We start from the raw sequence: 27,819 nt of genomic DNA on the forward strand, positions 1-27,819 counted from the left end.
TGCCCAGAGGTTGGGAGGTTTTCCCTGTGCCTATCTCATGGCTGCCCACTCTGCCGCAGGCAATTGAAGAAGGGACTCTGGATGCCCTTGACCACTCTGACTTTCAGGATACAGACATTCCCTTTGAGGTGCCACTCCCAGCCAAGCAGCACGTCCCGGTAAGGGCACAGGATTGGAGAACAGGAGGCCTCAGGAGTGTGAGTGCACTAGAAAGGGAGGCCACTTTAGGATGGTCCTCCCAACACTTTGTAATGACATCAGTCAGCAAAGTCTCTGGAAGGGCCTCAGCCCTCACTGTTCGTTCAGTGAAAGTAGAAGCAGAGGAAAAAGCTAAGGCTGTGACTGTGACCGCCAATCCAAGGAGGATCGTTTGTGGGTGAAAGGTGGCACACAGGATGACGGCTCAGCAAACCCTCTACCCACCACCTTCCACTTGCCCTGCCCTGCCCTGCGTGAAGCTGCTCTGTCCTTCCCAGGAGGCTCAGAGAGAAGAGGTTCGAGACTGGGTGCTCACAATCTCAATGGACCAGCGGTTGGAGCAGGTTCTACCTCGGGATGAACGCGGTGTCTACGAGGCTTCCCTGGTGGCGGCCAGCACTGGAGTTCGGGCACTGCCCTGCCTCATTACAGGTACAGAACCCTACAGCACCCCATATTCTGTGGTGGGTGGAAAGGAGGGAAAAACAGCAGGATCAAGAAACTGCTTTACTGTGATTCAGTAAAGCATGCAGAAGACAAGAACATCCTACTTTCTACCCCTAAATTGCTCTTCATTCTTCCCCCTCAATCCATCGCAAACTCCAGTTCATCTTTTTTTCTCCCCCCACCCCTCCAGGATACCCCATTCTGAGGAACAAAATTGAATTTAAGCGGCCAGGGAAGGCAGCTAACAAGGACAACTGGAATAAGTTCCTTATGGCCATCAAGGTTAGAGAGGAAGGCTTGAGAGATGGGGGTAGGGAGAACAGCGCTGAAGAACCCACCAGCAGCCGTGCAGGGTAGGGGAGGTGGTGTCAAGAGGGCAGGTGCAGGCCTGAACCCTGCTCCCCACACTGAGATGGAACAAGTTTTCTTTGTATCAGGAATGTTTTTCCCAGCGCTGCTGAGTTCCCCTCATGCTCTCTGTTTCCTCACAGACCTCCCACAGCCCTGTGTGCCAAGACGTACTGAAGTTCATCAGTCAGTGGTGCGGGGGACTGCCCAGCACCAGCTTCTCCTTTCAGTAACTGGTAGAGTTAGTAGGTTCCATCCCTCATTAAAGTCTTGTAAGTAACTGAGACCACTGTATTCTTTGATCAAGTTCACACCCAACACTAGCCCAGTGCCCCTTTCCCCCAAAAGGAATCATAATCAAGTAGAAGTTCTTTTATTACAACTGTTATTATATAAACATATCCTAAGGGTCAGTGGAAGATCCTTGTGGACTGAGCCTCCGGATCAGCACCTGCTTGACAGAAGGAAGAGCCTGCGTCAGAGGGCAAGCAGCATAGCAAAGGACCCAACCCAGTTCTAAGAGTGGTCCCTGCCACCACCCTTTCCCAGGCCACAATCCTCCTGGCCCATTACCTGTCCCTAAACCCAACTTTTCTGTGATATCCGGATTTCTCAAGTTTGATCCAGTAGGTGCTCATTTTCCTGCCTCTTACATTTAGGAAGTTCAAGCTCTGTCAGTTCCTCCAGCTACAGAAGAGGGTGGGGTTAGTACTCCAGCCCTGTATATAATTCAGCATCTTTACAACACATTCTGTGTTGAATGAACCCTTCCTGTGCATCTTCCTTACCTGCTCCTGTAGCCCTTCCTTCCTACAGGGCCCAACCCCACGTAGGGTGAGCGCAGCCACACAGCAGTAACCAGATAGAGCAGCCTCAGCTACAGACATGAGCAAAGAAGGGATCCAGAGAGCCAAGGCTGTATCCTAAAAGGTGAAGGAAGAGGGGGGAGGCTAGAGGAAGCAGGGCAGGAGTGGCAAGTAGGGGCGATTAAAGGGCAGGACCAAGGCTTTGTGGACCACGAAAAGGCTGGGAAGAGAATGGACTCACATAGATTCTTGTGGGGTCAAAGGGGCAGTCATTGTGTCCAGACCCCTGGTCCAGTGGTAACAAAGGATCCAGCAGTCCTGGATGGCAGTCAGCAATAAGACGGCGGCCGCCGTTGGCCACAGTGAATGACACAGCAAGGAGGAGGCCCAGGGAGCAGGCAGCAGACAAGAGAAGGTTCACCAGAGCTAGTGCCAGCAGGGCCCAGTGCTGGCAGGGGCAGAAGGTCAAGGTGAGCAGCCTGGGGGTGGCTGCCTCTCCCACTGACACCTAGGTTACTCCATCTGGGGCTCCTCCTCCCACCAGAGATGAAGCTGAGCCAGCCCCCATTTCCCTGACTCCTGGCCTCCTCATTAAAGCTCCAGAAATCCCCTCACCAGTCGTGGGCGAAGAAGGTTCCTGGATGCCAAAAGGGCCACAAGTCCCACGGAAACGCTCTGGAAGAAACAAAACCTGAGGCCCGCGCCGCTCTCCAGCGCCAACCGCCCGCCCCACGGCCCGGCCCCGCTCACCAGCAGCCCGGAGCCCACGGAGATGACATTGGCGGTGGTGTACTCCGAGGTGACGGCGCCGCGGGGATTGGCCACGTGCCGCAGGACGGTGCCATGCAGCACGGCCCCCAGCAGCAGGTTCACGTGGCCCACCAGCAACAGCGCCAGGCCCACGTGCATGAGCCGCCGGGGCCCCCTGGCCACGTCTGCAAAGCACGGGGGGAGGGGCAGGCCTGAGCGGGAGAGGAGACGGCCCAGTCGGCGGAGGCCCCTCGCTGCCGCCCCCAGTAGGCCACGGGGCGTAGGGCGGGTCCAGGGTGGGCGCTCAGGGGAGAACGCGACCAGAGGGGCCAGAAATTACCGAAAACGCAGAGGCGGCAGCGGCACTTCATCGGTTCCTCAGCGCTGGCCGGCCGCGGGGCAGCTCTACCTGCCCTGGCCCCGCCCTCGCTCCCCGGCCAGTTCCGCTCTCCCTGAGCACCTGCAGCCCAACCTCCGCGCCGCCTGGCGGGAGAGGCAGGTGCGCGCGCCCACACACACCCACACCCATTCTCACACACACACACACCCACACACACACACAGACACCCACCCACACCCACACACTCACACGACGCGCGTAGCAAAAAGTAGACTTTTATTACAGCAGCAACTGAGGCGAATCGAATGGCCCCCCGGGGCCACCCCTGCAGCACCACCCTTCTCTCCCGCCCCGTCCGCCCCAGCGGGATTGTAGAATTCAGCTCCCAGCGCCCGTGGGCTTCCTTTCCACACAGGCTGGGCGGGAGCCAGCAGATCAGCTACTAGCCCCCGACTAGAAGGCGGCTGCTGAGAAGGCCCAGGCCCACGTCTGTGCAAAACAAGTAAACAAAGTGCAGAGGGATGGAAGAGAAGGGGAGGGGTGGGTAGGGTGATGCTCAGAACCGGGGAGCCCCAAAGCCCTCCTGAATAATAAAGGAGAGAGGGGCTTCACAGGGTAATACTGTCTGGGGGGAAGGGGCAGGAAGGCTGTAGCACATGTCGTAGCACAGCCACAGCTCAGATTAGGGGCTGGGCCCGAGTGAGCTCTAAGAGGAGACGGTGACAGCGGCTGAGTTGAGGGTGCTGTTCCTGGCAAAATTGAACTTGCTCAGGGTCTCCTCCAGCAGAGAAGTCAGTCGCGTCTGGTCCGCCTAAAGGGGAGGAGCTCAGTGAGACCAGGCGGAGGAGAGCGGGGGCAGCCGGGGCGGCGGGGGCGGCTGGAGGCAGAAACCTCACCTCGCTAATGAAGCCCAGCTGCACCAGCTCCGCCGCCAACTCGGGGATGTTCTCATCTGACAGAGAAACAGGAGAGGGTGAGTACAGTACAGCAGCGAGGGGCACAGGGCCCTTGGAACAGCCCCAGTCAGGTGACCCTGGCTGGGAAAGAATGACACAAGCAAAACTGTCAGATCCACCCTTCAATTTTAGGGGCGACGATATTCATTCTATGTGAGTCAATGTGTTACTGCCCTGTCACCTTACCCACCCCTGAATATGTCCCTCAGATAAGGCTCATAGACTCTCCATCCTCTGAGGGAAAGGAGAGACTCACTTGGCATCAGGTCACAGCTCAGGTGCCGGTTCAGTTTGTCCTCCAGCTTCAGCAGAAGCGTCAGCTGGAGAGTAGGACAGTCAGAAAATGAGGCTCCCCTTCCCCACCCTCTGGCCACCCAGCCCTATGCAGCCCTGGCCCTGAGCCTTACATGGTGTTTGACGCCCTCCTCCACCGACTCGATGTTGCACTGCATCAGCACCACCTAGGGAGAGGGGACAGAGAGGGTCACTAGAGTAGGGACCAGTGAGCAAAAAACCCCCAAGAGCTGGAAGCCTTTCCAGCCCACGGGACATGAACGCCAGGGAGCAGAAACACATTCTTCTCTCTAAAGGACAAAGCCTTATCTGAGATGTCCTCTCTCCCTTCCACCACGACCACAGACACAGCCACACCCACACAGCCCCACCTTGCGGGTCTCCACCTCAGCGGGTTCAGGTGTTGGAGTCTTGACAGAAGGCGGCACCACAGGTGATGTCACCTCCTCCTGCTGTGGCTGCTGGGGCCGAGGCAGCCCAAAGGCCGTCAGGGGGTAGATCCCGTTCCTAAGTGGAGATCAGACAGGTCGCATGGGCTCCGTGGATGTCTTAGGACACCCACCCCTGCCTCCTCAAGGAAGCTTTTTTTCTCATTCTTCTCTCACCTGACATCTTCAAGGAATTTATCCAGTTCCAGAGCTGGTGACTGAGAGTACCTGGAGAAGAAAAGAGAAGGAAGATGGAAGGAAGGAAACGGGCAAAAACAGCAGATTCGACCACTCCCAGAGAATGGACAGTTGACAGAAACCTCAGGGTGGGAATGACCAATCTGTCCCTTTCAGAACCTCTCAGTTAGTTACTCACAACGTCTGAACTGGTTCTCTTCCTGGTCCTGCAGGGATTTCAGCCAGTACAGCACTGGTATCCATGTTTTTGGTGATCTCCTCCAGAGCATTCTCTGGGATCATGTCTGGAGGGCATGATGGAATGGGAAGTTATGGAAGGATAGTTCAGATTAATATCACAGAAGGCACAAGGGGTCCTGGGGGAGGGTGGGGGAGGAACGGAAAGAATCCCTTTGGAAGTAGAAGAGGAAAGGAAACATGCCAGGGAGAGTTACAAGGCTCCAGAATGGAAAAACAAATTCCTAGGAGGGTCAAGAGGACTCACGCTGGTGTCCCACAATGCAGTGGGCAGCAAGGAGTTTGAGCGAGGGCACTTCAAACAGTGCTGGGTGGAACAGAAGTTCTCTGGCTGTTGGTCTGCAAGCGGGTTCAGACTGCAGGCACTTTTGAATGAACTCCTAGAAAGGGGAACAAGGGAGTGGAGCAGGCATCTGGCAAGCACTCCACTGTGTTCGTCTCTCTCTCTCACATTGTATCTAGTACAAGGCTGTGTGCATACTAGGTGCTCAGCACTGGCTGAGGGAACAAATTGCTAATGTTTATGAAAGGACTTCGAAAACTGTAAGGTATTATATGAAAGGTATCATTCACTGTCTTTCTGGTTTTCATTATTTTTCTGCTCCCCAATCGCAAGCTTTTTTTCTTTACTGTTCAAACTTATGATTTCTTTTTTCTTATTTTCTATCTCTCTGCTTTATTAGCCCACTCACTGCCTACCTTCTCCAACCCTCACCAAATTTACCTCTCTCTTACCAAACTCACCCACTGTGGTCAATAATAGTTACCATCTTTTTATTTCCCAAGCCTACCACCACAATTTCCTTTGTCCACTACATCATTTATTAAATTCACTGGATTTCCCCATGCTCCCTCTAACCCCACAGGTCCCATGACAGTTAACCTGCTCTCCTCCTTTCAATCTGGAAGGCCAACAAGGCCATATACCTAATCTCTTACTTGAACAGCCCACCCTGACACTGAACCAGAAACTTATTCCACACTAGCCTCAAGACTTCCCACTAATCTTCCTTCTCTTCTCTCTTCCCCCACCCTTTTTATTGAATTTTTGAATTTTATTTTATTTTTTTATACAGCAGGTTCTTATTAGTTATCCATTTTATACATATTATCCTCCTCCCTTTTATAAGCATCTAATGAGTTACAAACTAACCTTGTTTGGACCTTCCTGTCCAGACCCTACTTACTATAGTCTACTTCCTGATTCATAACCCCTATATCCTTTTTTTTTTTTAATTTTTCCATTTTTTGTTTTGTGCTTTATTTGGTTGTGCCAGGTCTTAGTTGCGGCATGTGAACTCCTAGTTGCGGCATGCATGTGGGATCTAGTTCCCTGACCAGGGATCGAACCTGGGCCCCCTGCATTGGGAGCACAGAATCTTAACCACTGTGCCACCAGGGAAGTCCCGCCCTATATCCTTTAAATCTTAGCTCATTTATTTCAGGGCACTTTCCCTAACTAAAACTTATAAATATAAAACCCCAAATAACTGGTTTGAGTAATTCAAACTGATTGATTTGTTCAAAAATATCAAGATGGTTGGGACTTCCCTGGTGGTCCAGTGGCTAAGGCTCCGCGCTCCCAATGCAGGGAGCCCGGGTTTGATCGCTGGTCAGGGAACTAGATCCCACAGGCCACAACTAAGAGTTCGCGTGCCGCAACTAAAGATCCCGCATGACACAACGAAGATCCTGCAAGCAGCAATGAAGATTCCCACGTGCCGAAACTAAGACCCGGCACAGCCAAATAAATAAATAATAAATAAATAAATAAACAAAAGGGTGTGTGCCAATAATGGTCATGCCTGTATGAAAGAAAAATACATACCAAGATGGTTGTCTGAGAGTGTATACCAATTACCTGAGGTAACCATCAAAGTAGTTTGCCTCCACATAGACAAACCTAAGTTAACACACAAACTTTAGTCCCAATATTACCCATCTTCTTTCTTTTTTTTTTTTATTTTTGCGGTACGCGGGCCTCTCACTGTTGTGGCCTCTCCTGTTGCGGAGCACAGGCTCCGGACACGCAGGCTCAGCGGCCATGGCTCACGGGCCCAGCCGCTCCGCGGCATGTGGGATCCTCCCAGACCGGGGCACGAACCCGCGTCCCCTGCATTGGCAGGCGGACTCCCAACCACTGCGCCACCAGGGAAGCCCCCCAATATTACCCATCTTAAACCCCTAACCTGTGAGAGAGAGAATGTGTGTGTGTGTGTGTATGTGTGTACCAAAAACACCTAGGGAAATGTTCACTACTTTGAGTGCCCTTTCTGCTTCATGTTTTCTTACTCTTAGAAGAGAGCATATTCCCAGTAGGTAAAAGGAAGAAAAATCTGAAGACATTTCAAAGTCTGTTAAGGAGGAGTGATCCTGAAGATTCTTACCCTCTGTAATGGGTCTTCTAGAAGCTGAATGGCACTGCTGATGGCTTCCTGTGGCACATATGAGGACTCTCCATTGCCCTGAATCTCTAGCACTGCCATCTGCGGTGAGGAGTAATAAAAAGGAAAAATAGAGACCTAAGAACCTCAGTGCTCCCACAATCACTCCCTCAAGACCAGTACCTTACTTGTCAACCCTCCATTTCCCTTCTATCTTCTAATTTGACTCCTTTCCACTACCCACCCTTCTGGTCTCCTCACCTCCAGTGCACACATGCCAAAGGAGTAGATGTCTACTGCCGTTGTCACATTAGTGACTTCTAGGGAAAACAGAGAAGCTTTGGTGAATCAGAGGATCCGGGCAGGGCATGGCAGAGGTGTCTTAACTTTTTGCATGCCAGTAGAAAAGGACGAAAGTTTCAGTTATGTTACCTCCGACCCTCAGGTTGTAAAGTGGAAAACCTGGGGTATGGGCACAGGGCAGAGAAACTGGGATGCCTCACCTCCATATTCTGGTGCAAAGAAGTGGAGATTCTTCTGTTCTTCCCGACAAGTCTTCACATGATTGTTGATAGTGTCAGGAGCCACTGGGAGTAGGGGAGATACCCACAATCTGACCACCATCAACAAAGCACAGCCTAACTCCAGAGAGAGGCCCCCAAAAGACAAATTCTCTCCTGAAGTCTCTAACCCTCAACAGGCGCAAACCTATCCCTTTCCCATCATGAACTCCAGACTAAACATGAACACCACCTATCTCCCCTTTCTCAGGTCTACTGCTTCTCATCTAAGGTCCCTAACTCAGTAGCAGCAAAGGCTCCACACTAAACTAACAGGTACACAGGGGCTTTGGGCTGGCAAGGAAAAACACAGTCTAAGGAAAAACCCACTTGTGACCTGCTTACCTTCCCCAAAGCCCAGGTACACCTAACCCCAGATCACATGAAAACGTTTGGTCTAGTTCTTTCATCCACCCTGCAAACAATGTAAAAACACAGGCAGCCCTTCCTAATCTGTAGCAATTAAGAGACCTCAGAAACTTGGATGAAGATGGATAAGAAGGATTAACATACAACCAAGTAGACAGCCTCCTTCTTACCCACCTTTACTGACTGAAACTCAAAAACAGCTCAAAACTGAACCAATACCCTTAAATCAGTTTCACTTGTAATCCACAAAAATTTTTAGACCCCTGCTCTACTCTCTTATTCCTCAACATTGCCTGCCACAGAGCTGAACGAGGAACCAGGGCCAGGCCCAATTTGGACTCACTCGGATCATAAACAATGACTACAAGTCACAGAGAGTCTGGGAGCACAGTATGACTTAGGGAACCAGCCTGATGATGAGGGCGATTAAGAATCCTGGACGTGGATTCAGCCAGGCAGAATCCACAGGAAGCAAGCAGGTTATGGAAAAGCAAGCATGGGGAGGGCTGGTAGCACAGAAGCCAAGCAGGCATAATTAGGCAGGGGAACGGTGTTTGCTCCCACGACTGCATGCACTGGGCAGCCGCAAAGGGGAGCAGAGGAAGCACAAACAGCGCCCCAAGTAGGGCAGAGGGAGCTCTCACCATTAGCAAAAATCCTATGAAAGACTGTTGGGAACAGAGCAGCCCGTAAGCGGGAGGGAGGAAAACAGAGAAAAGTTGTGAGCGATGGAGCAGCCAAGCCCCAGACAAATGGACACACAAACAACACACAGACACGGCACACAGAAATGTTAAACACTGCACACGTATACACAGCAAATGAAAGCACTCACAGCAGGCACAGCCTGGAACCTCCTTTGGTAGGGTCTGGCCCCAGGGGCTCAAATCATACCTTACACCCAACCCTTGCCCTTTCCCAACCTCCTGTCAAGATCTCTGTATTAACCCCAGTTTCCCTCCAAAAAGGTACAAGATTAGACCCTACACCTTCTCCACTAATTGACTGGCCTCTCTCTATAAATTACCCCTAGTAAGGTCCTTTCTCTTATCAGCAGCCCACACCTCAGAACTTTGCTCTGTCTTCCCCCATTCCTTTCATCTTACCCCCATGGTTCCCAAATTCCCGAGGCTCCCCTGCCCAGAACCTCTCCCTCCCCTCACCAGAGCCAATCTTGATGAGTCCGTTGTGCTGGATGAAGATGGTGTCACAGGTCAGGTTCCCATGGATGATGGGGGGGTCACAGGAGTGCAGGTAGCTGTGGGGGCACTGGGCTGTTAGAGGGGCCACTGGGAAATTAGGGCAGGGGGATCCCAAGGGCTAAGAGGAGCAAGGGCCTGCTCTCCTGCTGGTCACCACAAAGATAATACCCACACTCTGAATCTCCATTATGCCTGTGAGTTAAATAGCTGGATAAGCGCTAGGAGAAAGAGGTGGGAGACAGCATCGTGGTCAACGCATTAGGATGAACCCTTTAAAAGACCGATAGGGGCCTAATCTTGAAGTATATGACTCAAAGAAAGTGGGGAGAGGCAGAAAAGAACGGCAGAGTAGTGCCCTGAAATCTGTTTGGAGGAACTAAATCAGGAATAAATATGGGAAAGACACTAACCAGATCCTACTTACCTTAGGGCAGAGAGGATTTGTGTGCACCAACGCTTCCAAGCCTGGAACAGAGTTTGATCCAAGGGTCAGCAGTAATCCCCTCTCTTAACCCTCCAACCAGTTCCCTCCATCCCATCCTGATCAGCTTCATAATTAACATAATCTTTTTTAAACCTCCAAACCAGCCTAAAGCTTTTTCTGCTCTCCCTCCATACCTTTTCATTCATAGTCTTGTGGTTCTTTTTGGTCTTCTTCAGAAATTGCTTCAGACTCCCAGATGACATGTATTCTGTGATAAAAATGACCTGGAGAGGCAAGGCACACAAATAAAGCCTTATAGTAGAAATGATCCCTTATCTAGGTAACACATATACAACATATACATAAAATTTGGAAGCCTGGTGTTTTTCTTAATAAAGTATCTCTCTTTCGTTCTTAGCATCACTTCCTTAGATTTAATAGGGCAATGAAAACTACTGAGCAATATGAGCTACGGGAAGGAAGAAACAAAAATTCACTGATTTCTGTCCCGACTATAACCAGACAAAAGGCACAGGTGGTGGTCATAGCCCTACTCTCATCTCAACAGCAGCCGATTCCAGCTCTGTTTCAAAACTATCTTTTTCTGAATATAGAATGAACAGTAAGTGTAGCTAGTCTCTTTGCAGTAAGCTCAGGAAAAAGTTCTTACCCTGGCCTTGTTCTCTTTAATGTCAGCCCAATACTTGTGAAACTTGACAATGTTGAGATGTTCCAACTGAATCAGATTATCAAACACAGCACGGACCTTTTCCTGGAAGCAGGGGAGACATTGGGATAACAGGGTTCAGAAAGCATTATCATCCTAAAAAGCCATTCCCTATCCCCCCTAGAAATGATCTAACCCCAATGTACTCTTCTCATAGTAGCTTCCCAACCCCAATTCCTCTTTACACCAGCATTCTAACATCCCACAGGCTGCATTCTTTCACCATTACTTACCTCCTGCAGCTTGTAGTTCTTTCGCTCAGAGAACTGTACCTCATTCCACACAACCTCTACACCCTCCTCTGTATCCATGGCCAGGTATGCACTGTCAATACCCGGTACATTCCGCTGATTCACCTGAGAAGAAATTCAAATGAAAGGGAATTAAAGTTACCACACAAAGTCTCTATTTTAATACTCCGTACGATCATCTTCTCCCAGGCTCTGACCTGTTAAAGTTTGGTCTGCCCCGCTGAGACTCTGCCCCTCCACTTTTTACCTCTTAGTTTCACTCTCTAGAGTAACACTACTACTACCTCACCTCTTCTCGCCTCTTCTGCCAGCGCCCACAGGGTGACTCTTCCAAGATCTCAGACTCATCTTCACTTTCCTCTTCTTCCTCTGGGGAAGCTGCTGAGGTTGTGGAGGTCACAGGAGGTGACACTGACGTCAGGCCAGGAGCTGAGGATGAGGATTCTACCTTTGGGTCTGAGCCACTGCTGAGTACTGTCTGGGACTCCCCCTCCGACATGCTGGAACAAACACTCAGGCCTGCATTGGTTGGAGCAAGGGTGATGGGAGAAGGCAGAGAGGGTTAGGATAGAGTCTATAAAGATTCCATCCTAATAACCTAATCTGGGGTTAAAAAGAAAACAAAACATATACCTCCCTTGTTTCCTTTAAATCCAAAATCAGAATTAGTCCTGTATGAACCCTAAACATTAACTACTCTCCTAGTCTAGAGAAGGGGAGCTATCTTGGTTGAAGATGACTCACCCAGGTCAGTGAGCAACTGAAGTATATTTTAAGCTTAAAGAATATGCTGCTATGCTTAATTATGTTAATAAACATATTTTATCACTTAAAAAAAAATGACTCACCCAGGAGTGGCAAGCACAAGATTTACGGTAGTACAACCCGTGTTTAGTAAGGTCCAAATGAACAGCAAAATCAGGGGCCTCATTCCTTCTCAGCAAACACTTACCCGATAGCCTTCTCTGTGAATCCTCACCTACCTCTTGCACTGTGCTCAAGAACCAAGGTACATGGGCACTATTCGGAACAGATGACTCCAGACCCCCAAATGTTCCACTGAACCAGCTCTAGATCTAGAGCTGTAGCACTCTCAACCGATTTATTCAGCTGAAACAATCAGCTGATTTATTCTACTTGAACTCATCTTGGCATTCACTGTCCATCTCTCCTATGCACAGAACGAGCCTGCCAGTCCATGATGAGGCTACCCTTGGGCCAGGTGACTGGCAGTGGCTAGTGACTTCATCCCTGATGACCTCACCCTCCCTGTGATGTGAGTGTGGCAAATGGGTGGGTATTAGCAACACTTTTTTTTTCATTCACTCATTCAACAAACGTTTATTAAGCACTTACTGCGGGCCAAGCACTGAGCTAGGTGCTTGAGATACAATAGTGAACAAAATAAATAAGATGCCCACACTCATAAAGCCGCAAATTTAAGGCAGAGCTAAGACTTTAAGCTTCCAGTTTTCATTTCATTCACATGGCTCAAAGCCTCCATCCTCTGACATAGGTATTCCTTTCAAGTACAAATAACTCAAGACACAGCCATTATAGGAAAAAGCACTATACAGTGTAACATTTTATACTAACTAGTGTATAGTATTATACATTGACATGGCTACTTAAAGAAAAAGAATCCTCAAAAGCTAAATGTCACTAACTTAAGAATCACAGGACAATCCCTGAATGTTATCCCATATCTCTAAGAACGAAGGCCGTGAAGGAGTTGGAATCTGATGTGTGCTGGGCTCAAGGGAGTGCTCGCCAGGATGAAAATGATACCCTGTAAAGTACATTTGCTCCAGTAAGTCAGTTCAAAACACACAGGCTTCTGATCAACGCCAACCTTCTGAAAAGCCCTCATTTCTTTTTAGAACTCTCAGATGCCCCCTTCTACCCATCTCTGCCCCCAACCTACACTGTGTTTAACCCAAGCCAGGAGATTTTATTAGATGACATTCCAGTAAATATCAGAGGGCAAACAAAGCACTACAGAGAAAATCTGGCAAGATGTCATTTCGCCTATGTTTTTTTCTCGGTCCTTGCCTAGCATAGATTTCAATCAACCAGTCTTAGTAATCTACCTGAAAAGTAGCTTAAAAAAAATGGTAAGAAAGTTCATATGGGTTACTTTATTTATAGAATGCATCCTTAATCTGAACAGCTAAGTAAAGTTTCCAGCTACATTATAAGAAATACCAGTGGAATTCTAATACAGGAAGCCTGTAGCCAATGGGCTCTAAAGAAATTTCTGGACCCAGGGCACAATTAATCCACAGCAGGGCACCGCAAGAGAGGGCAAACCTTCACCAGTCATAGACGCTCTTCGAATGTGCTTGTCTTCTCCCTCCCCAATCTCTCCCCCCCCCACCGTAGGCAAAATGAAGGCAATGCCCAAGATCCCCCAGCACTCCCCCTGCTGATGGCAACACTGGAGTTTTTGTCTCAGGGTCGGTCGTTCAGAGGTTTAAATGAGATCACATATGGAAAAGGCCATTGACGCCCCTCAAGGGAATCTCCTCGCCACCCCGAGATGCCTAGTGTTCACTTCCGTGCAGTGTAGGTAAATCGTTGCAAAGTTTTCTCCTGCAAAGTTTTTCATTTTGGGGGCTGCAGCTTCTCAGCATTTCAACTCCTCAGCAACAGCTCACAGGCCTCTCGCCCGCCCTCACCTTCAGCGGACCAAAGAAGGCCTGAGACCTGCAGAACAAGCAAGCTCGGGGAGGAATTTCACACTCCAACAGGTCGCCTAGCCCGCTGTCAGCGAGGGACCGTCGGGCCCCGGGGCCGGCCCTGCAGCGAGCCGCAGCCACCTCACCAAAGGCCAGCCCCGCGGCGCAGTCAGGGGCGCAGGCCACGCCCCCGCGCAGTCGGCGCGCCGACCCCGCGAGCAGGCGCGGCCCCGACGCTGCGCTTCCGCAGGCCGCCGGGCCCGCGACCGCCGCCCCCGCCGCCGGCCCCGCCTCTCGTCAGCCCGAGTTCGACATGAATGCCGGGGCCCCTCGCCCCGCGCCCGCAGAATTCCGGGCGCTGCCGCCGCCGCTCGGGGACGGTCGGGGAGGGCCGAGCAGGGACTGTGGGGCCGAGGTGTACTCTCGGCTCCGGCGGGCCGGGCCTTGGCTGTCGAGTGAGCAGGGCCACCTCCAGACACCCGCCTGCCGGGGTCCCACCGTCCTGGCCGCGGAGGCCGACCCTCTCGTCCTTTAGCCGAAACCTTCCCTCCCTCTCAGTCCCCTCAGCGCTCACCTCCCGACTCCGCTCCCCGCAGCCTGCGCTTCAGCTCCAGCTCGGGTTCCGGGGCCCCGGATCAGAAAGACTCGCTCACAGCTGCGCTCCGCGGCGCAACCGAACTGCGGGCCCCGCCTTCGCGGCGTCCGGACCAACAGATGGGCGGTGCCGCAGTGCCGTTGGGTTTCCATTGGACAGGGCGGCCAGGGTGGGCGGTGCCCCGGGCAGACGGTCGCTCGCAGGGGTAGTCTTCAACCGGGTTTCCTCCCCTAGCGCCTGTCCGGCTGAGACCTCTTGGAGGGTTCGGTGTTTTCGGTCTCAACTGGGGCCTGTCTCTCTGTCCACCCCTCTGTCCGGTCCTGGTGCCCCCGATGATTCTGCTGGGCGAAGGGAAGGCCTTCCCCCTCTTCTTGAAGGCGCCATGACAGTTCTAGTCCGACTCAAAGACAAAAGGAGCGAAAGACGTAGCCTCAATCTGAGAGGAGCGCCCACCCACTTTCAGTATTTGGGGGTGAGACTGCGCAGAACACCAATGCTTCAGAAAACTTTTAAAAAATTACTGAACACATTAACACTGAAAATGAATAGTTAACGCTTCGTAATTGGATAGTACTGATGTTAGCCGAAACTTTGCAAGAGGTTTTCACAGATATCTTTTGATCCTCGTAATAAATTGAAATTTTCATTCAGTAATAGTTGCCAAATGGAAAAATACTGAATCAGAGGCATTAAGCTATTCACCGAAAGTTGGTAAGAACTATATCTAGAATCCGAAACAGTTAAAGATTTATCAAAGAAGACTTCCTTGAAAAGATGTTTGGAAAGAACTTAGGTTGACTGCGAGGAGGTGAAAAGAAAAAATGATAGATTGTGGGTGAGCCCATTGATCTTCGAAAACCAAACCAGGAGCCCAAAAGAAGTTAACTCTACTCCTAGACATGTATTGTGGAGGGAGGAGGATGAATCAATCATCAGTACTTGGAAATGTCATAATCACCAACTCTGTCCATAAAGGGAATCTCTAATCCTGTTTAACTGATAGAAGGCTATCTGGCAAAAATTCCCTCATTTTCCATCTCTACACCTTAAAATTTAAATCAAACTTTTATCGTTCCTTGATTCTTTCGCCTTTGAAAGAGAGTGCTCAAACACTCTTTCAGAAATCTGGACCTTGATTTGGATATTTTTAAAAGGCATTTGCCCACCAAATGTAGCATACAGTTTCAGGGAGTTGAGGTTAAGAATCTTTGTTCTAAAAAAAAAAAAAAAAAGAATCTTTGTTCTAATCTCAAGGAAAGGATGCTCCTCCTGTCCAGATTAATCTCACCAGGTAGACTCCAAAGCAACTGAACACCTGGCGCATGGTAAACATTCATTAAGTATCCGTTGATACTACTATTACAGTTTCCCATTCTCTTCTGTCTGGTTCTTAGTATTATCAACCTTTACCTTTCAACTAGCTCCTTTCAAATCTGCACAGAGGACCCATTAGCATCTTCAAGTTCTCGTTTTGTTTTTAACCTTTCATTCATGTTTTTGGGGGGGGGGGTTGGTTGGTTGGTTGAGGTTTTTTTGTATGTTTTTTGTTTGTTCTTTTGGCTGCACCGCGTTCCCCCCCGCCCCCCCAACCCGTGCCCTTGCCCTGGAAGCATGGAGTCTTAACCACTGGATCTCCAGGGAAGTCCCTTTTCATTCATGTTGAAAATGTTCAAGGGGGCTTCCCTGGCAGTCTAGTGGTTAAGACTCTGCCCTTCCAATGCAGGGGGCGTGTATTCGAATCCTGGTGGGGGAAATAAGATCCCACATGCTGCAGCGGTGCAGCCAAAAAATAAAATGCTCAAATACTGCCTACATCTTCACCACATCATTTTTTTTCTGCTTTAAAAATCATACTTATTGTAACAAATCAAACTATTTCAAAAATAACATAGTATAATATAACTTTATATAGTAGCTTGTATGTGCTATATTCCACTGTTTTAATTGCCTTATGACATATTAATTCACTTAATCCTCACAGCAATCCTATGAATATTGTGAATTAACAATTGCTGTAGAAAGTGAAAATCTCTTACCTTAGTTCACCAGAATAATTAAGACTTTGATATATATTTCTCCATATTTATTTTTTCTATGTATATATTAATATATGTATATATAATTTAAAATAAAGGCAAGTGTATACCACATAATCTTTTTCAATTTACTCTTTTCACTTTTTTCCACAGCAGCACATACAGCACTATAATTTTTTAACTACTGTAGAGTATTCCATTATCCAAATGTGCCAATGTTTAATAACTACCAGGGAACTTTGAGGTTATTTCCAACATTATTTATTATAGATAAAGCTGTAATGAACATTCTGCTACATACACCTTTGCCTACTTGTGAAAATGATTTTACTCATTCTTAAAAGTGGAATTGCTAAGTCAAAGACTAAGGACATTTTGAGTAGATATTGCCAAGTCTCTCTTCAAAAAGATATCAAATAACCATATCACCATGAGTATGTTAGGGTTCCTGCTTCCCAACATCCTTACCAACATTGAATATTACCAATCTTTTCACCTTTGGTGATATATTAAGGAAAAAAAAAGATATCCTACTGTTTTAATTTACATATATTTAATTAGTAGGGAAGTTAAACATCCTTTTTTTAAAAGACTTTTTTAGAACAGTTTTACATTTACAACAAAATTGAGAGGAAAGTACAGAGATTTCCCACATACCCCTGCCCCCACATTTGCACAGCCTCCCCCATTACCAAATCACCGGAATGGTATAGGTTTTACCAAGGATGAACTTACATTGACCCATCATAATCACACAAGTCCATAGTTTACCTTAAGGTTCTTTGTGTTGTACATTCTATGGGTTTAGACAAATGCATAATGGCATATACCCATCATTATAATATCATACAGAGTGTTTTTACTGCCCTAAAACTCCTCTGTGCTCTGCCTACCCATCCCTGGCAACCGCTAATCTTGTTATTGTCTCCATAGTTTTGCCTTTTCCAGAATGTCAGAATCATACAGTACGTAGCCTTTTCAGATTTGCTTCTTTCACTTAGTAATATGCCTTTAAGTTTCCTCCATGTCTTTTTATGGCTTGATGGAGCATTTCTTTCTAGTGCTGAATAATATTCCATTGGATGTACCACAGTTTATCCATTTACCTATTGAAAGACATCTTGGTTGCTTCCAAGTTCTGGCAATTATGAATAAAGCTCCTATATACATCCATGTGCAGGTTTTCATGTGGACATAAGTTTTCATCTACCTTGGGTAAATACTAAAGAGTGCAATTTCTGGATCATACATTATGAGTATGTTTAGTTTTATAAGAAACCACCGAACAGTCTTCCAAAGTGGTTGTACCATTTTGCACTTCCGCCAGCAATGAATGAGTGTTCCTATTGCTCCACATTCTCACCAGCATTTGTCTTTTTTCCTGTTTATGGCCATTCTACTAGGTGTATAGTGGTATCCCATTGTTTTAATTTTCATTACCCTGGGACATATAATGTGGAGTATCTTTTCATATGCTTATTTGCCATCTGTATATCTTCTTTGCTAAGGTGTCTGTTAAGGTCTTTGGCCCATTTTTTAGTTGGGTTGTTTTCTTATTGTTGAGTTTCAAGGGTTTTTTAATGTACTTTGGGTAACAGTCCTTTATCATATGTCTGTTTACCAAGTATTTTCTCCCAGTTTGTGCTGTCTTCTTATTCTCTTGACATTGTCTTTCACAGAGCAGAAGTTTTTAATTTTACTGAAGTTCAGCTATCAATTATTTCTTTTATGGATCATGTCTTTGGTGTTTCATCTAAAAAGGCATCACCATACCCAAGGTCTTCTAGATTTTCTCCTATGTTATCTTCTAGTTTTATAGTTCTGCATTTCATATTTAGGTCTATGATCCACTGTGAGTTAATTTTTGTGAAGTGTATACAGCCTGTGTCTAGATTCTTTTTTTTTTTGTATGTGGATGTCCAGTTGCTCCAATACCATTGTTTTCATATGTTTACTGCCCAATTGCATTTCCTCTTCAGTTTCTTGCCTGTACATGTTCTTTGCATATTTTTAACTAGGTTGATCATCTTTTTCTTATTGGCTTGTAAGAGCTCTTTGTATATTAGGAAAATCCCATTGTCTTCCCAATCTCCTACACTGTGAATCCCATCCTATCTCTATCTCTATTGAAACTTTACACTCAGTTTATTATAAACCTTTATTCCAAAAACCCTTTCTCATTTCCCATTCTCCATGACCTCTTTAGCATTTGGGACCACTGAACAGCACGTTCTTAAAACTCCTCTGTTACTTTTCATAATACAAATTTATTTCATTTCTCTCTCAATTCCTAATTTTTTCTCCTTTACGTTCTGTTCTTCCCTCCTTTTTTTTTTTTTTTTTTTTGGTCGCACCACACTGCTTGTGAGATCTTAGTTCCCCGACCAGTAATCAAACCCAAGCGAGGCCCCAGCAGTGAGAGTGCCAAGTCCTAACCACTGGACGGCCAGGAAATTTCCCCCTCCTAACTATTAATGTGCCTGTCAATGTGTCCAAAGTTATATTCTTTGTTCTCTCTACACCATCCTTTAGAAAATATGTCCATTGATGAGCTTCCAATACATCACCAGGATGACAGTTATATTTATCTCTAGCACTTCTTGCCCAAGCTCCAAGATAATATTGGATGCTCCACTCTCACTTCAAACCTAATTTGCCTAAAGATTTTCATTTCAGGTTAGTAATCTACCTCGAGAACTAATTTATTGGGAACAGAAGACAGGTGGCTGGGTGACAGAGTGGGAGGGAAACTATTTGTATGCCCATTTATGCCTTTTGTACTTTGTGCCACATGTACATACATTTTATTCCAAAAAGAAACAATATTTAACAAAGAAACAATTTATTAAATAATTGTAGAATAAAGAAAGGCAATGCTTTTAGAATACCCATATATATATGACTAATTTCTAAGCTTCCCAAGTGACCTGCTGACCTCATCTCCCAAGTGGACTGTAGCTTGGATTGTGACATGCTGGTTGTACAACTCTATACATTTACTAAAAATCATTGAATTAACAGTGAGTGAATCTTATGATGTGAAAATCATACCTCAATAAAACTGTCCAAAATCTTTCAGATCTTGGTTTCCATAAATCAGGGCAATTAGAAAATCAACTGGGTTTTTGCTCAAAGCTTTTCTTCCTCAGTGTGCGACTCACTAGTCACACCTCCAAACTGATCATTCTTCTAGGAATGTGATGTGGATTCTTTCTTCCAAAAGAGCCTCTTTTCCGAATGAAGACATAATCAAAGGAACAAAAATGTTCCTTTGCCTCAAGCTTCGCACTTACATTTCTATAGGACCTCAAACTAAAAGAAACCTAGATTTCGTGATAATTGTGAATCATCTGAGAGGTGCTTTAAATCATACACCTTCCCAGGACCCTACCTGAATCAACTGAATCTGAATCTGGGAGCCGGGGAGGACTTGATTATCTGTATGCCTAAAATTCTGCCCAGGTGATGTTGATGCAGGTAGCCTGGCTCATCATTAGGCTGAAGGGTGGTAACCATCATCATAGCTCATGCTTATTCCTGTCCAGACATTGCCTCATAACTTAGGCCTCTGAGCTTCATTGTTTAAGTTATGAAATGGGAACATGATTTGCCCTACACCTCTACGTCATGTCATAAGAAATTGAGTCAACTTCTAAAATAAACATGATAGATAAATAGGGGCACTGGGAAATTAAGAAAAAAAGCAGCTCATCTAAATTAAGAATTAGATTTATTAATTTTTAGATTATTAGATTTCCACAACTGTATTCAATTATGTTCAAATCGAATTTATTTATTATTTATTTTGCTCTGTGTTTTACTGGCATAGAGTTAATACCTATTTTATTTCACAGGGATGTTGTGAGTTTAAAATAATTATCAGGTCATTCCACAGCTTTTTCTGGGCTAAAACCCCTTTTGTTTCTCTTCATTTACTGAATTTACCTTTGTTGTAGTAATAGAGAGAAATTTCCTAAATCTAAAATTATTTCCTGAAAAAACATAGATTCAGACTTTAAGGAAAGGCCTTTGGAGATCCCTTGTAGCATTAGTAGTCTAAGATTTCATTATTTCACAGCTCACAGCCAGGCTGGAATCAGAGAACAAAATTCAACTTAACTAAACAAATATTTATTGGCTAGTAAGAGTACATGCTAGGTGCCATGCTAGGCAGACAAATCAATAAGACAAAGTTCCTGTCCTTAAAGAGCTCATATTTATTTAGGAAGATATCTGTGTAAACAAAACAGTGCCAATACTTAACAAGTACAACAGAAGTATGTATAAAGTTCCATAGGCTGAATAGAGAAGGACCTGATTGACTTCACAGAAGAAAGATACAGGGGAAGCTGTCATAGGCTGAATAATGGTCCCAAAGATACCCATGTCCTAATCCCTGGAATTTGTGAATATCACCTCATATGGCAAAAGGTATTTTACAGATGCGATTAAATTAAACATTTTGAGATGGAGATGTTATCCTGGATTATTAGGATAGGCCCTAAATGTAATCACAAGTGCACATAAAAGAGGGAGGCAGAGGGAAATTTGACTACAGAAGAGAAAGAAATGTAACCACTGAAGCAAGAGATTGTCCTTATGCCCAGGAATGCAAGCAGCCTCCAGTAGCTAGAAAAGGAAAGGAAATGGATTCTTCCCTAGAGCCCCTAGAAGGGACCAGGACTGCTGACACCTTAACTTTAAACCAGTGAAACCAGTTTCAGACATCTGGCCTCCAGAACCGTAAGAAAATAAACAGTTGTGGGGTTTTAATCCACCAAGTTTGTGGTAACTTGTTACAGCATTCATAGGAAACTAATACATAAAGTTTCTCAGAGAACAAGAGTGATGTCTGCCTGACCTGGGTTTTAAAGGATGAATAGGGGGCTTCCCTGGTGGCACAGTGGTTAAGAATCCACCTGCCAATGCAGAGGACATGGGTTCAAGCCCTGGTCCGGGAAGATCCCACATGCTGCAGAGCAACTAAGCCCGTGTGCCACAACTACTGAGCCTGCGCTCTAGAGCCTGCGAGACACAACTATGAGCCCATGTCCTGCAACTACTGAAGCCAGTGAGCCTAGAGCCCGTGCTTCGCAGCAAGAGAAGCCACTGCAATGAGAAGCCCACACACCTCAATAAAGAGTAACCCCCGCTCGCTGCAACCAGAGAAAGCCTGCGCGCAGCAATGAAGACCCAATGCAGCCAAAATAAATAAATAAATAAATTTATAAAAATAAATAAGTAAATAAAGGATGAATAGGAATGTTAAGGGAAGCAGGAACAATCCAGAGAAGACTGAACCTTCCTTTTCTCTGACTCTCCAGTCTCAGAAGATAGGAAGTTGGACCTAAAACATGATTTTGTACCCCAAGTTTTGTAACATATGCCTCATTTTTTAGCAGTAAGAGTCGAAGATTTCCAACATAGGTGTTATTTTTCTTCCCTTCACTTCACCTCTGGCTTTTCAGTTTGAATTTATTTTATTTTAAAAAATTTATTTGCTTGTTTATTTATTTATTTACTTGGCTGCATCAGTTCTTAGTTGGCACATGGGATCTTTGTTGCAGCGAGTGGGCTCTGTAGCTGTGGAGCACGGGCTTAGTTGCCCCATGGCATGTGGGATCTTAGTTCTCCAACCAGGGATCGAACCTGTGCCCCCTACACTCGATGGCAGATTCTTAACCACTGGACCAGCAGGGAACTCCCTGAATTGAAATCTTTGTTTTTACAAAGTTTTTTACATCTGGGAGAGAAGAGACGCTCTAGGAAAAACATTCTTAAGAGAGCAAGTGAAAAAAACTAGAGAGTCTGATAAGGACACTTGTTTATTACTGGAGAAAGCTTGGAAAGAAAGTAACAAAACACTCTCCAAAAACAAGCAAAGGAACTCCTTGCCTGTTTTGTTTGGGACTAAGAGAAACAGGACAGTGAAAATAAGACGTTAGTAAGAGCTCTAAACTGGGTATAACTGAAGAGAGAATAAATTACTCAGAATGCAGCACAGAAACACAAGGATATATATAGTTAAGAGAGAGGGAGGATAGATGGAGAGCTCCAACATGTATAATGAGAGTTCTAGAAGAAAATAAACAGAATGATGGTGAAACAGTGTTTGAAAATGCAAGAGATAAAATTTTAAAATATTGATGAAAGACATTAGACATCAAACTTTAAAAATAAGCCTTTAGTACTAATAAAATAAACACATGCTGAGGCACGTTATAGGAATATTTACACAACATTAAGGATAAAGAGAAAATTGTAAAAAGCTACCAGAGATGAGAGAGAAAAAACAGATTACCTATGAAACAACAGTGAAGACTGATAAAAGACTTCTCTATAGGGGGCTTCCCTGGTGGCGCAGTGGTTGAGAATCTGCCTGCTAATGCAGGGGACACAGGTTCGAGCCCTGGAGCAACTAGGCCCGTGAGCCACAACTGCTGAGCCTGCGCGTCTGGAGCCTGTGCTCTGCAACAGGAGAGGCCGTGATAATGAGAGGCCCGCGCACCGCGATGAAGAGCGGCCCCCGCTCGCCACAACTAGAGAAAGCCCTCGCACAGAAACGAAGACCCAAACACAGCAAAAATAAATGGATTGATTGGTAAACTCCTGTGCCCGGCATCTTCTTAAAAAAAGGAAAAAAAAAAAGACTTCCCTATAAACATAGAATTTTATCCCCATCCAAAATATCATTAGTGAGGGCAAAGTACATTTTGATATACCAGAAACAATTAAGGAATTTTTTTTAAACCACCCATACAATCTCACTGAAAAACAGTTATAAATAACAATTTATAAAACTGCTTAGGAAAACTTCCATTTCTGGCCATGATGGTATAACAGGGACCACATTTACCCTCCTGCCTTAATCATCTAGAAAACTGGACAAAATATATGAAGCAACAACTTTCAGACATTGGACAACAGGCAGCACAGGATAGTGATCCCTGAAAGAAGGTAAACAAATGAAGTGAATCCTATGAGTACCCCAGCTTACAGCCTAGAAAGTGTTTTCAGGCCACCTTGTAGAAAGAGGAAACTAAACAGAGCCTGACAATCTCACTGTATTGGGAAGACAGAGTTTGGAGTTCAGCGAGGCCAAGGTGGCTAACATTTTCAGGGAAGAGTGCCAGAAAGGATGGAGATACACACAGAGAGAACTATGGAGCTCTGCAGAAGGATCCTCTCAAGATCTCGGCTAAACATACTCATGCTGAAACTATCAAGGTTGAGGAAAGAACCGTTTGAGAGGAGGAGTTGGCACAATCTTCCAGTGGTAAGAAAGCCATTTTGGTGGACAGGGTAGCAGGATTCCAGCTGGCAGGTTTCCTATTACTACTGTTTGATCTTTATTCCTTAGCAAATCAAAGAGCCAAGAGATTACAAATGTGAGGTCATTTGTTACTTGGAATGTGAGCCTCAGTTAAGAACTTTTGCCCTCCTGGTGACTACAAGAACCAGCAGAATTTTTCTAAGTAACACTCTGGTTCTCTTGGGCCAATCTGTCAGACTCAACTTGTGTGTCCTCAGTTCTCAGCAGCCAACAGAGCAAAGGAGTTCTCTTACTAAAGGATTCTGAGAAATCTCTAAGGAATGGTTAAGTGTGCCACAGATCCTCACAGGAAATTACTATCACTTTTGCCAGCTGTCCCTGCTCCAAACCACTGCGGCTCTTGAACTTTGTCACCACCTCCTTCAGGCTCCCCACATGGCCCCATCCCAATGGACATAGATCTCCTCACTCGATTCCCCAAAGCTCAGTTCAGTCCAGGCTATTTAACAAGACACAGAGGCATAGACATGAAAAACAAAGAGTAGCCCACAACTGCCACTAGAAGCGGCTCTTCTTCAGATTCCTGGTAAGGCAGAGCCAGCTCAGCCCACCCAGTTTCCCCAACAGGAATCTCCAGACTGTGCCACGTCTTGGAGTCTTGATGCCAGCAACAGGCATGAGTCCAAAGAGAATCTTTCTTTTCCAGTTCAAGGCCTGCTTATTTTCACTCTAGAACATCTATCCTTTTCCTTAGGGGGAAAAACTCACCTCCACCTTGACCTGGTTGATGCAATCCCAGGAATTGTGGACACTTTCCAGGCTTCAGATAATCTGGCTCTAACTCCACTTTGTGAGATACAGTTTTTCAGACCAGTCTGTCCGGTGTGAGGTATAGAGAAAAGACTGGCACACACCTCAGGGTGGCTCCAGTTTTCTGATCACCTGCGAGCAAACACTTGAATTAAAAACAAACATTGAGGCTTCCCTGGTGGTGCAGTGGTTAAGAATCCGCCTGCTAATGCAGGGGACACAGGTTCGAGCCCTGGTCCGGGAAGATCCCACATGCCGTGGAGCAACTAAGCCCGTGCACCACAACTACTGAGCCTGCGCTCTAGAGCCCATGAGCCACAACTACTGAGCCCGTGTTCCACAACTACTGAAGCCCGCGCGCCTAGAGCCCGTGCTCCACAACAAGAGAAACCACTGCAGTGAGAAGCCCGTGCACCACAACGAAGAGCAGTCCCCACTCGCTGCAACTAGAGAAAGCCCTCGCACAGCAACGAAGACCCAATGCAGCCAAAAATAAACAAATAAAAACATTGGTCTCCTAAGAACAATAAGGATTTTAAGAAACATTCCAGTCTATATAATTATTTACAGAGAAAAACGGATCTCTCTCTCCCTGCAAGGGCACAATCCTGTGAAAGACACAGATTTTAACACTAATAAATAAATTAACCTCGGCATCTCAGTCTGAAATATCTGGATTTTGGTTAATGGTCATTTCATGATTTTCTTTAGGATAAAGGTGGGTATTTGCTTTATGTATGTGTAGTGGGTCCATCCTGGTGATTTTCCTAAGTAAAGGCAGACTGCTTCAAAATGAATTTACATCTTGCCTTCTAGAAATATAAAACTGTGACTGTAAAATATAACACTTCTCTGACTTTAGAAAATGTTTCAGTTATTGGGCACCCATTAAAACTTATGAGTACAAAGAGGAGTAGGGGCTAGAACAGAACCTCAGAAATGGACTTCTTCCCTTTTCTAGTAACTTCAAAATATCTATATTCCTTCTTTCTTAGCACTAAATCTTGCCCCACTTTTTTTTTCCCTCCCTGAACCAATCTTTCACCTCTAATCACACACAGAATGGAATGTAGCATAAAAACTGCTGAGCTTCCAAAGGTAATCTTTTATGAATAGTACAATGTCATCAGAAACTGGATATGGTCAAAAACAGAATTAGGAACCCCAAGAAAAGCCTGGGTGGGGGTTAGCTTGGGAGGACTCACATCTCAATTTCTTGCCTTTTTCTCATTCTCTCCTCACTTAACATCTTCCACATGCAGGTTAGGTTTCTCAATCTGTGGTCTGTTACCCTCTGGGGGTCTTGAACTTCCAAGGCACTCTGAGTCTCCTATGAGAATTTTATTTTTTTGTTTGTTTTTTTATATTTTTTATTGGAGTATAGTTGATGTACAATGTTGTGTTAGTTCCTGCTGTACAGCAAAGTGAATCAGTTATACACATACATATGTCCACTCTTTTTTAGATTCTTTTCCCATATAGATCATTACGGAGTATTGAGTAGAGTTCCTTGTGCTATACAATAGGTCCTTATTAATTTTCTTTTTAAAAAAAATTATTTATTTTTGGCTGCGTTGGGTCTTTGTTGCTGCTCGCGGGCTTTCTCTAGTTGCAGCGAGCGGGGGCTACTCTTCGTTGTAGTGTGCGGGCTTCTCATTGCGATGGCTTCTCTTGTTGTGGAGCACGGGCTCTAGGTGCGTTGGCTTCAGTAGCTGTGGCACATGGGCTCAGTAGTTGTGGCTCTAGAGCGCAGGCTCAGTAGTTGCGGCGCACGGGCTTAGGTGCTCCACGGCATGTGGGATCTTCCCGGACCAGGGCTCATACCCATGTCCCCTGCATTAGCAGGCAGATTATTAACCACTGTGCCACCAGGGAAGCCCCTTATTAGTTTCCTATTGTGTATATGTCAGTCCCAATCTCCCAATTTATCCCTCCCCTCCTTCCCCCCACCCCCGGGTAACCATAGTTTGTTTTCTACATCTGTGACTCTATTTCTGTTTTGTAAATAAGTTCACTTGTACCTCTTTTTAGATTCCACATATAAGAGATATCATATATTTGTCTTTCTCTGACTTCACTTAGTATGATAATCTCTAGGTCCACCCATGTTGCTGCAAATAGCATTATTTCATTGTTTTTTTTATGGAGTAATATTCCATTGTATATATGTACCACATCTTCTTTATCCATTTCTGTCAATGGACATTTAGGTTGCTTCCATATCTTTGGCTATTTTAAACAGCGCTGCAATGAACACTGGGGTGCATGTAACCTTTTGGATTGTGGTTTTCTCTGGATATATGCCCAGAGGTGGGATTGCTGGATCAGTATATGTGCTGCCGAAATGAGCACTTCTGTGAGAATTTTAAAACACTGTGTTTTAAGTTTTATAATATAAGTATGTTAGCATATTTTGGATCATCTGGATTAACATTTTATATTTTTGAGTGATCCTGAATTTATGTTTAAGTTTACAATTTAACTGGTATCACATTATACTCTGAAGTTAGCATTTAACTTTTAAGGCAATGTTGCCCAGCCCTGGGGGCCGGGGTGGGGGGGAATGAGGGATGGTCCCTTAAATCCCTTGGGATCTGTAGGTATGTCTCAGTGGTACACAATTACTCACACTTGAAAAACACTGGCTTAAGCTACCTTCTTCTCTTTTCTTCTTTCTCTTATGAGAGATAACTGGAAAGAAACTCATGAGAGGCTAATAGAAACAGACAAAAGTAGTTTTAAAAATGACAAGTATTTGTCAGTTTATTTTCAATATTCGATCAATTTGAGCAACAAGAAAATATAAGCAATCTAATTCTAAATATAAAAATCAGGAATTCCCTGGTAGTCCGGTGATTAAGGATTTGGTGCTTTCACCGCTGACACCCGGGTTCAATCCCTGGTCCAGGAACTAAGATCCTGTAAGCGGTGCAGCAAATAAATAAATAAATATTATTTTTAAAAATAAGGCAAAGGCAATACCTCAATATTGTGAATATATATAGGAATCGCCAAATGCTTAGAATTAGTTATTTTCTACCCACAACAAACCAATTCCATGCCTTTATCCCTAGTTGTTGTGTGAACTTGGTATATATTTTAGAGACCCTTTTTATATTCAGGCCAGCCCCTAAAGTACATGTTCAGAAGCTGCTTCTGTTACTATGTGTGATAGGTCAGATTTCTGAAGCTCACAGTTTACAGAAAGACTCATGAAAATCAATCTGCGAATACAGTGTTTTAGAGTATTTTTAGTTAAAAAATTTTTTTTCCTCAAAGCATGAAACCTTTGTGTCCTCAGAAGTGTAATATAGTGGTTTGGGGGAAATGGAGATGGAATAGGGAGAGGATAACCTTCATATTCTTTGTCTCTTTCCCACCTCTTTCCATGAGTCCCTTAGTATCTCCATTTCTTCTCTCAGAGGCACCACTGCCCTCCCGCTGCCTCACTTTTTTTTTGAATAATATTTTCTTTCCCACTTTTTTCCTTATCTGTTTTTCTCCCATT

General features: G+C 45.5%; 3 protein-coding genes across 5 annotated transcripts in view; 1 reads left to right on the forward strand and 2 right to left on the reverse strand.

Moving 5' to 3' along the window:
• IFT172 (intraflagellar transport 172) overlaps nucleotides 1-1,273 on the forward strand; it is a 41,932-nt gene extending 40,659 nt beyond the window's left edge. For both annotated transcript variants that reach the window (XM_049695736.1, XM_049695737.1), the window contains 4 exons: nucleotides 60-158; nucleotides 477-630; nucleotides 836-927; nucleotides 1,137-1,273. In XM_049695736.1, the coding sequence (XP_049551693.1) occupies nucleotides 60-158; nucleotides 477-630; nucleotides 836-927; nucleotides 1,137-1,226 (435 nt within the window). In that variant the 3' untranslated portion in view covers nucleotides 1,227-1,273. The remainder of the gene's footprint in view (nucleotides 1-59; nucleotides 159-476; nucleotides 631-835; nucleotides 928-1,136) is intronic.
• A 77-nt stretch (nucleotides 1,274-1,350) lies between these two features.
• On the reverse strand, nucleotides 1,351-3,015 carry KRTCAP3 (keratinocyte associated protein 3). Of its 2 annotated transcripts, XM_004268149.4 has the most exons (7): nucleotides 2,890-3,015; nucleotides 2,550-2,734; nucleotides 2,415-2,474; nucleotides 2,041-2,247; nucleotides 1,782-1,916; nucleotides 1,567-1,680; nucleotides 1,351-1,444 (listed from the first exon to the last, which is right to left on the reverse strand). In XM_004268149.4, the coding sequence occupies exons 1-6, from the start codon at nucleotides 2,918-2,920 to the stop codon at nucleotides 1,606-1,608; spliced, it is 693 nt and encodes a 230-aa protein (XP_004268197.2). In that variant the 5' UTR covers nucleotides 2,921-3,015; the 3' UTR covers nucleotides 1,351-1,444; nucleotides 1,567-1,605. The 2 variants fall into 2 exon arrangements, with proteins under 2 accessions (XP_004268197.2, XP_012387888.1); XM_012532434.3 differs by having other exon boundaries at nucleotides 2,415-2,734.
• A 133-nt stretch (nucleotides 3,016-3,148) lies between these two features.
• Nucleotides 3,149-14,318, reverse strand: NRBP1 (nuclear receptor binding protein 1). Its single transcript, XM_004268148.3, has 18 exons — nucleotides 14,172-14,318; nucleotides 11,209-11,438; nucleotides 10,902-11,024; nucleotides 10,612-10,713; nucleotides 10,136-10,225; nucleotides 9,942-9,982; nucleotides 9,479-9,573; nucleotides 7,890-7,973; nucleotides 7,648-7,706; nucleotides 7,390-7,488; nucleotides 5,250-5,382; nucleotides 4,944-5,049; nucleotides 4,745-4,795; nucleotides 4,511-4,646; nucleotides 4,253-4,306; nucleotides 4,102-4,165; nucleotides 3,786-3,841; nucleotides 3,149-3,700 (listed from the first exon to the last, which is right to left on the reverse strand). Exons 2-18 carry the CDS (start codon nucleotides 11,416-11,418, stop codon nucleotides 3,596-3,598), a joined length of 1,608 nt encoding a protein of 535 aa, XP_004268196.1. The 5' UTR covers nucleotides 11,419-11,438; nucleotides 14,172-14,318; the 3' UTR covers nucleotides 3,149-3,595.
• Between the last annotated feature and the right edge of the window lie 13,501 nt (nucleotides 14,319-27,819).

The sequence above is a fragment of the Orcinus orca genome, chromosome 13, assembly GCF_937001465.1.
Source record: "Orcinus orca chromosome 13, mOrcOrc1.1, whole genome shotgun sequence".
Lineage (NCBI taxonomy): Eukaryota > Metazoa > Chordata > Mammalia > Artiodactyla > Delphinidae > Orcinus > Orcinus orca.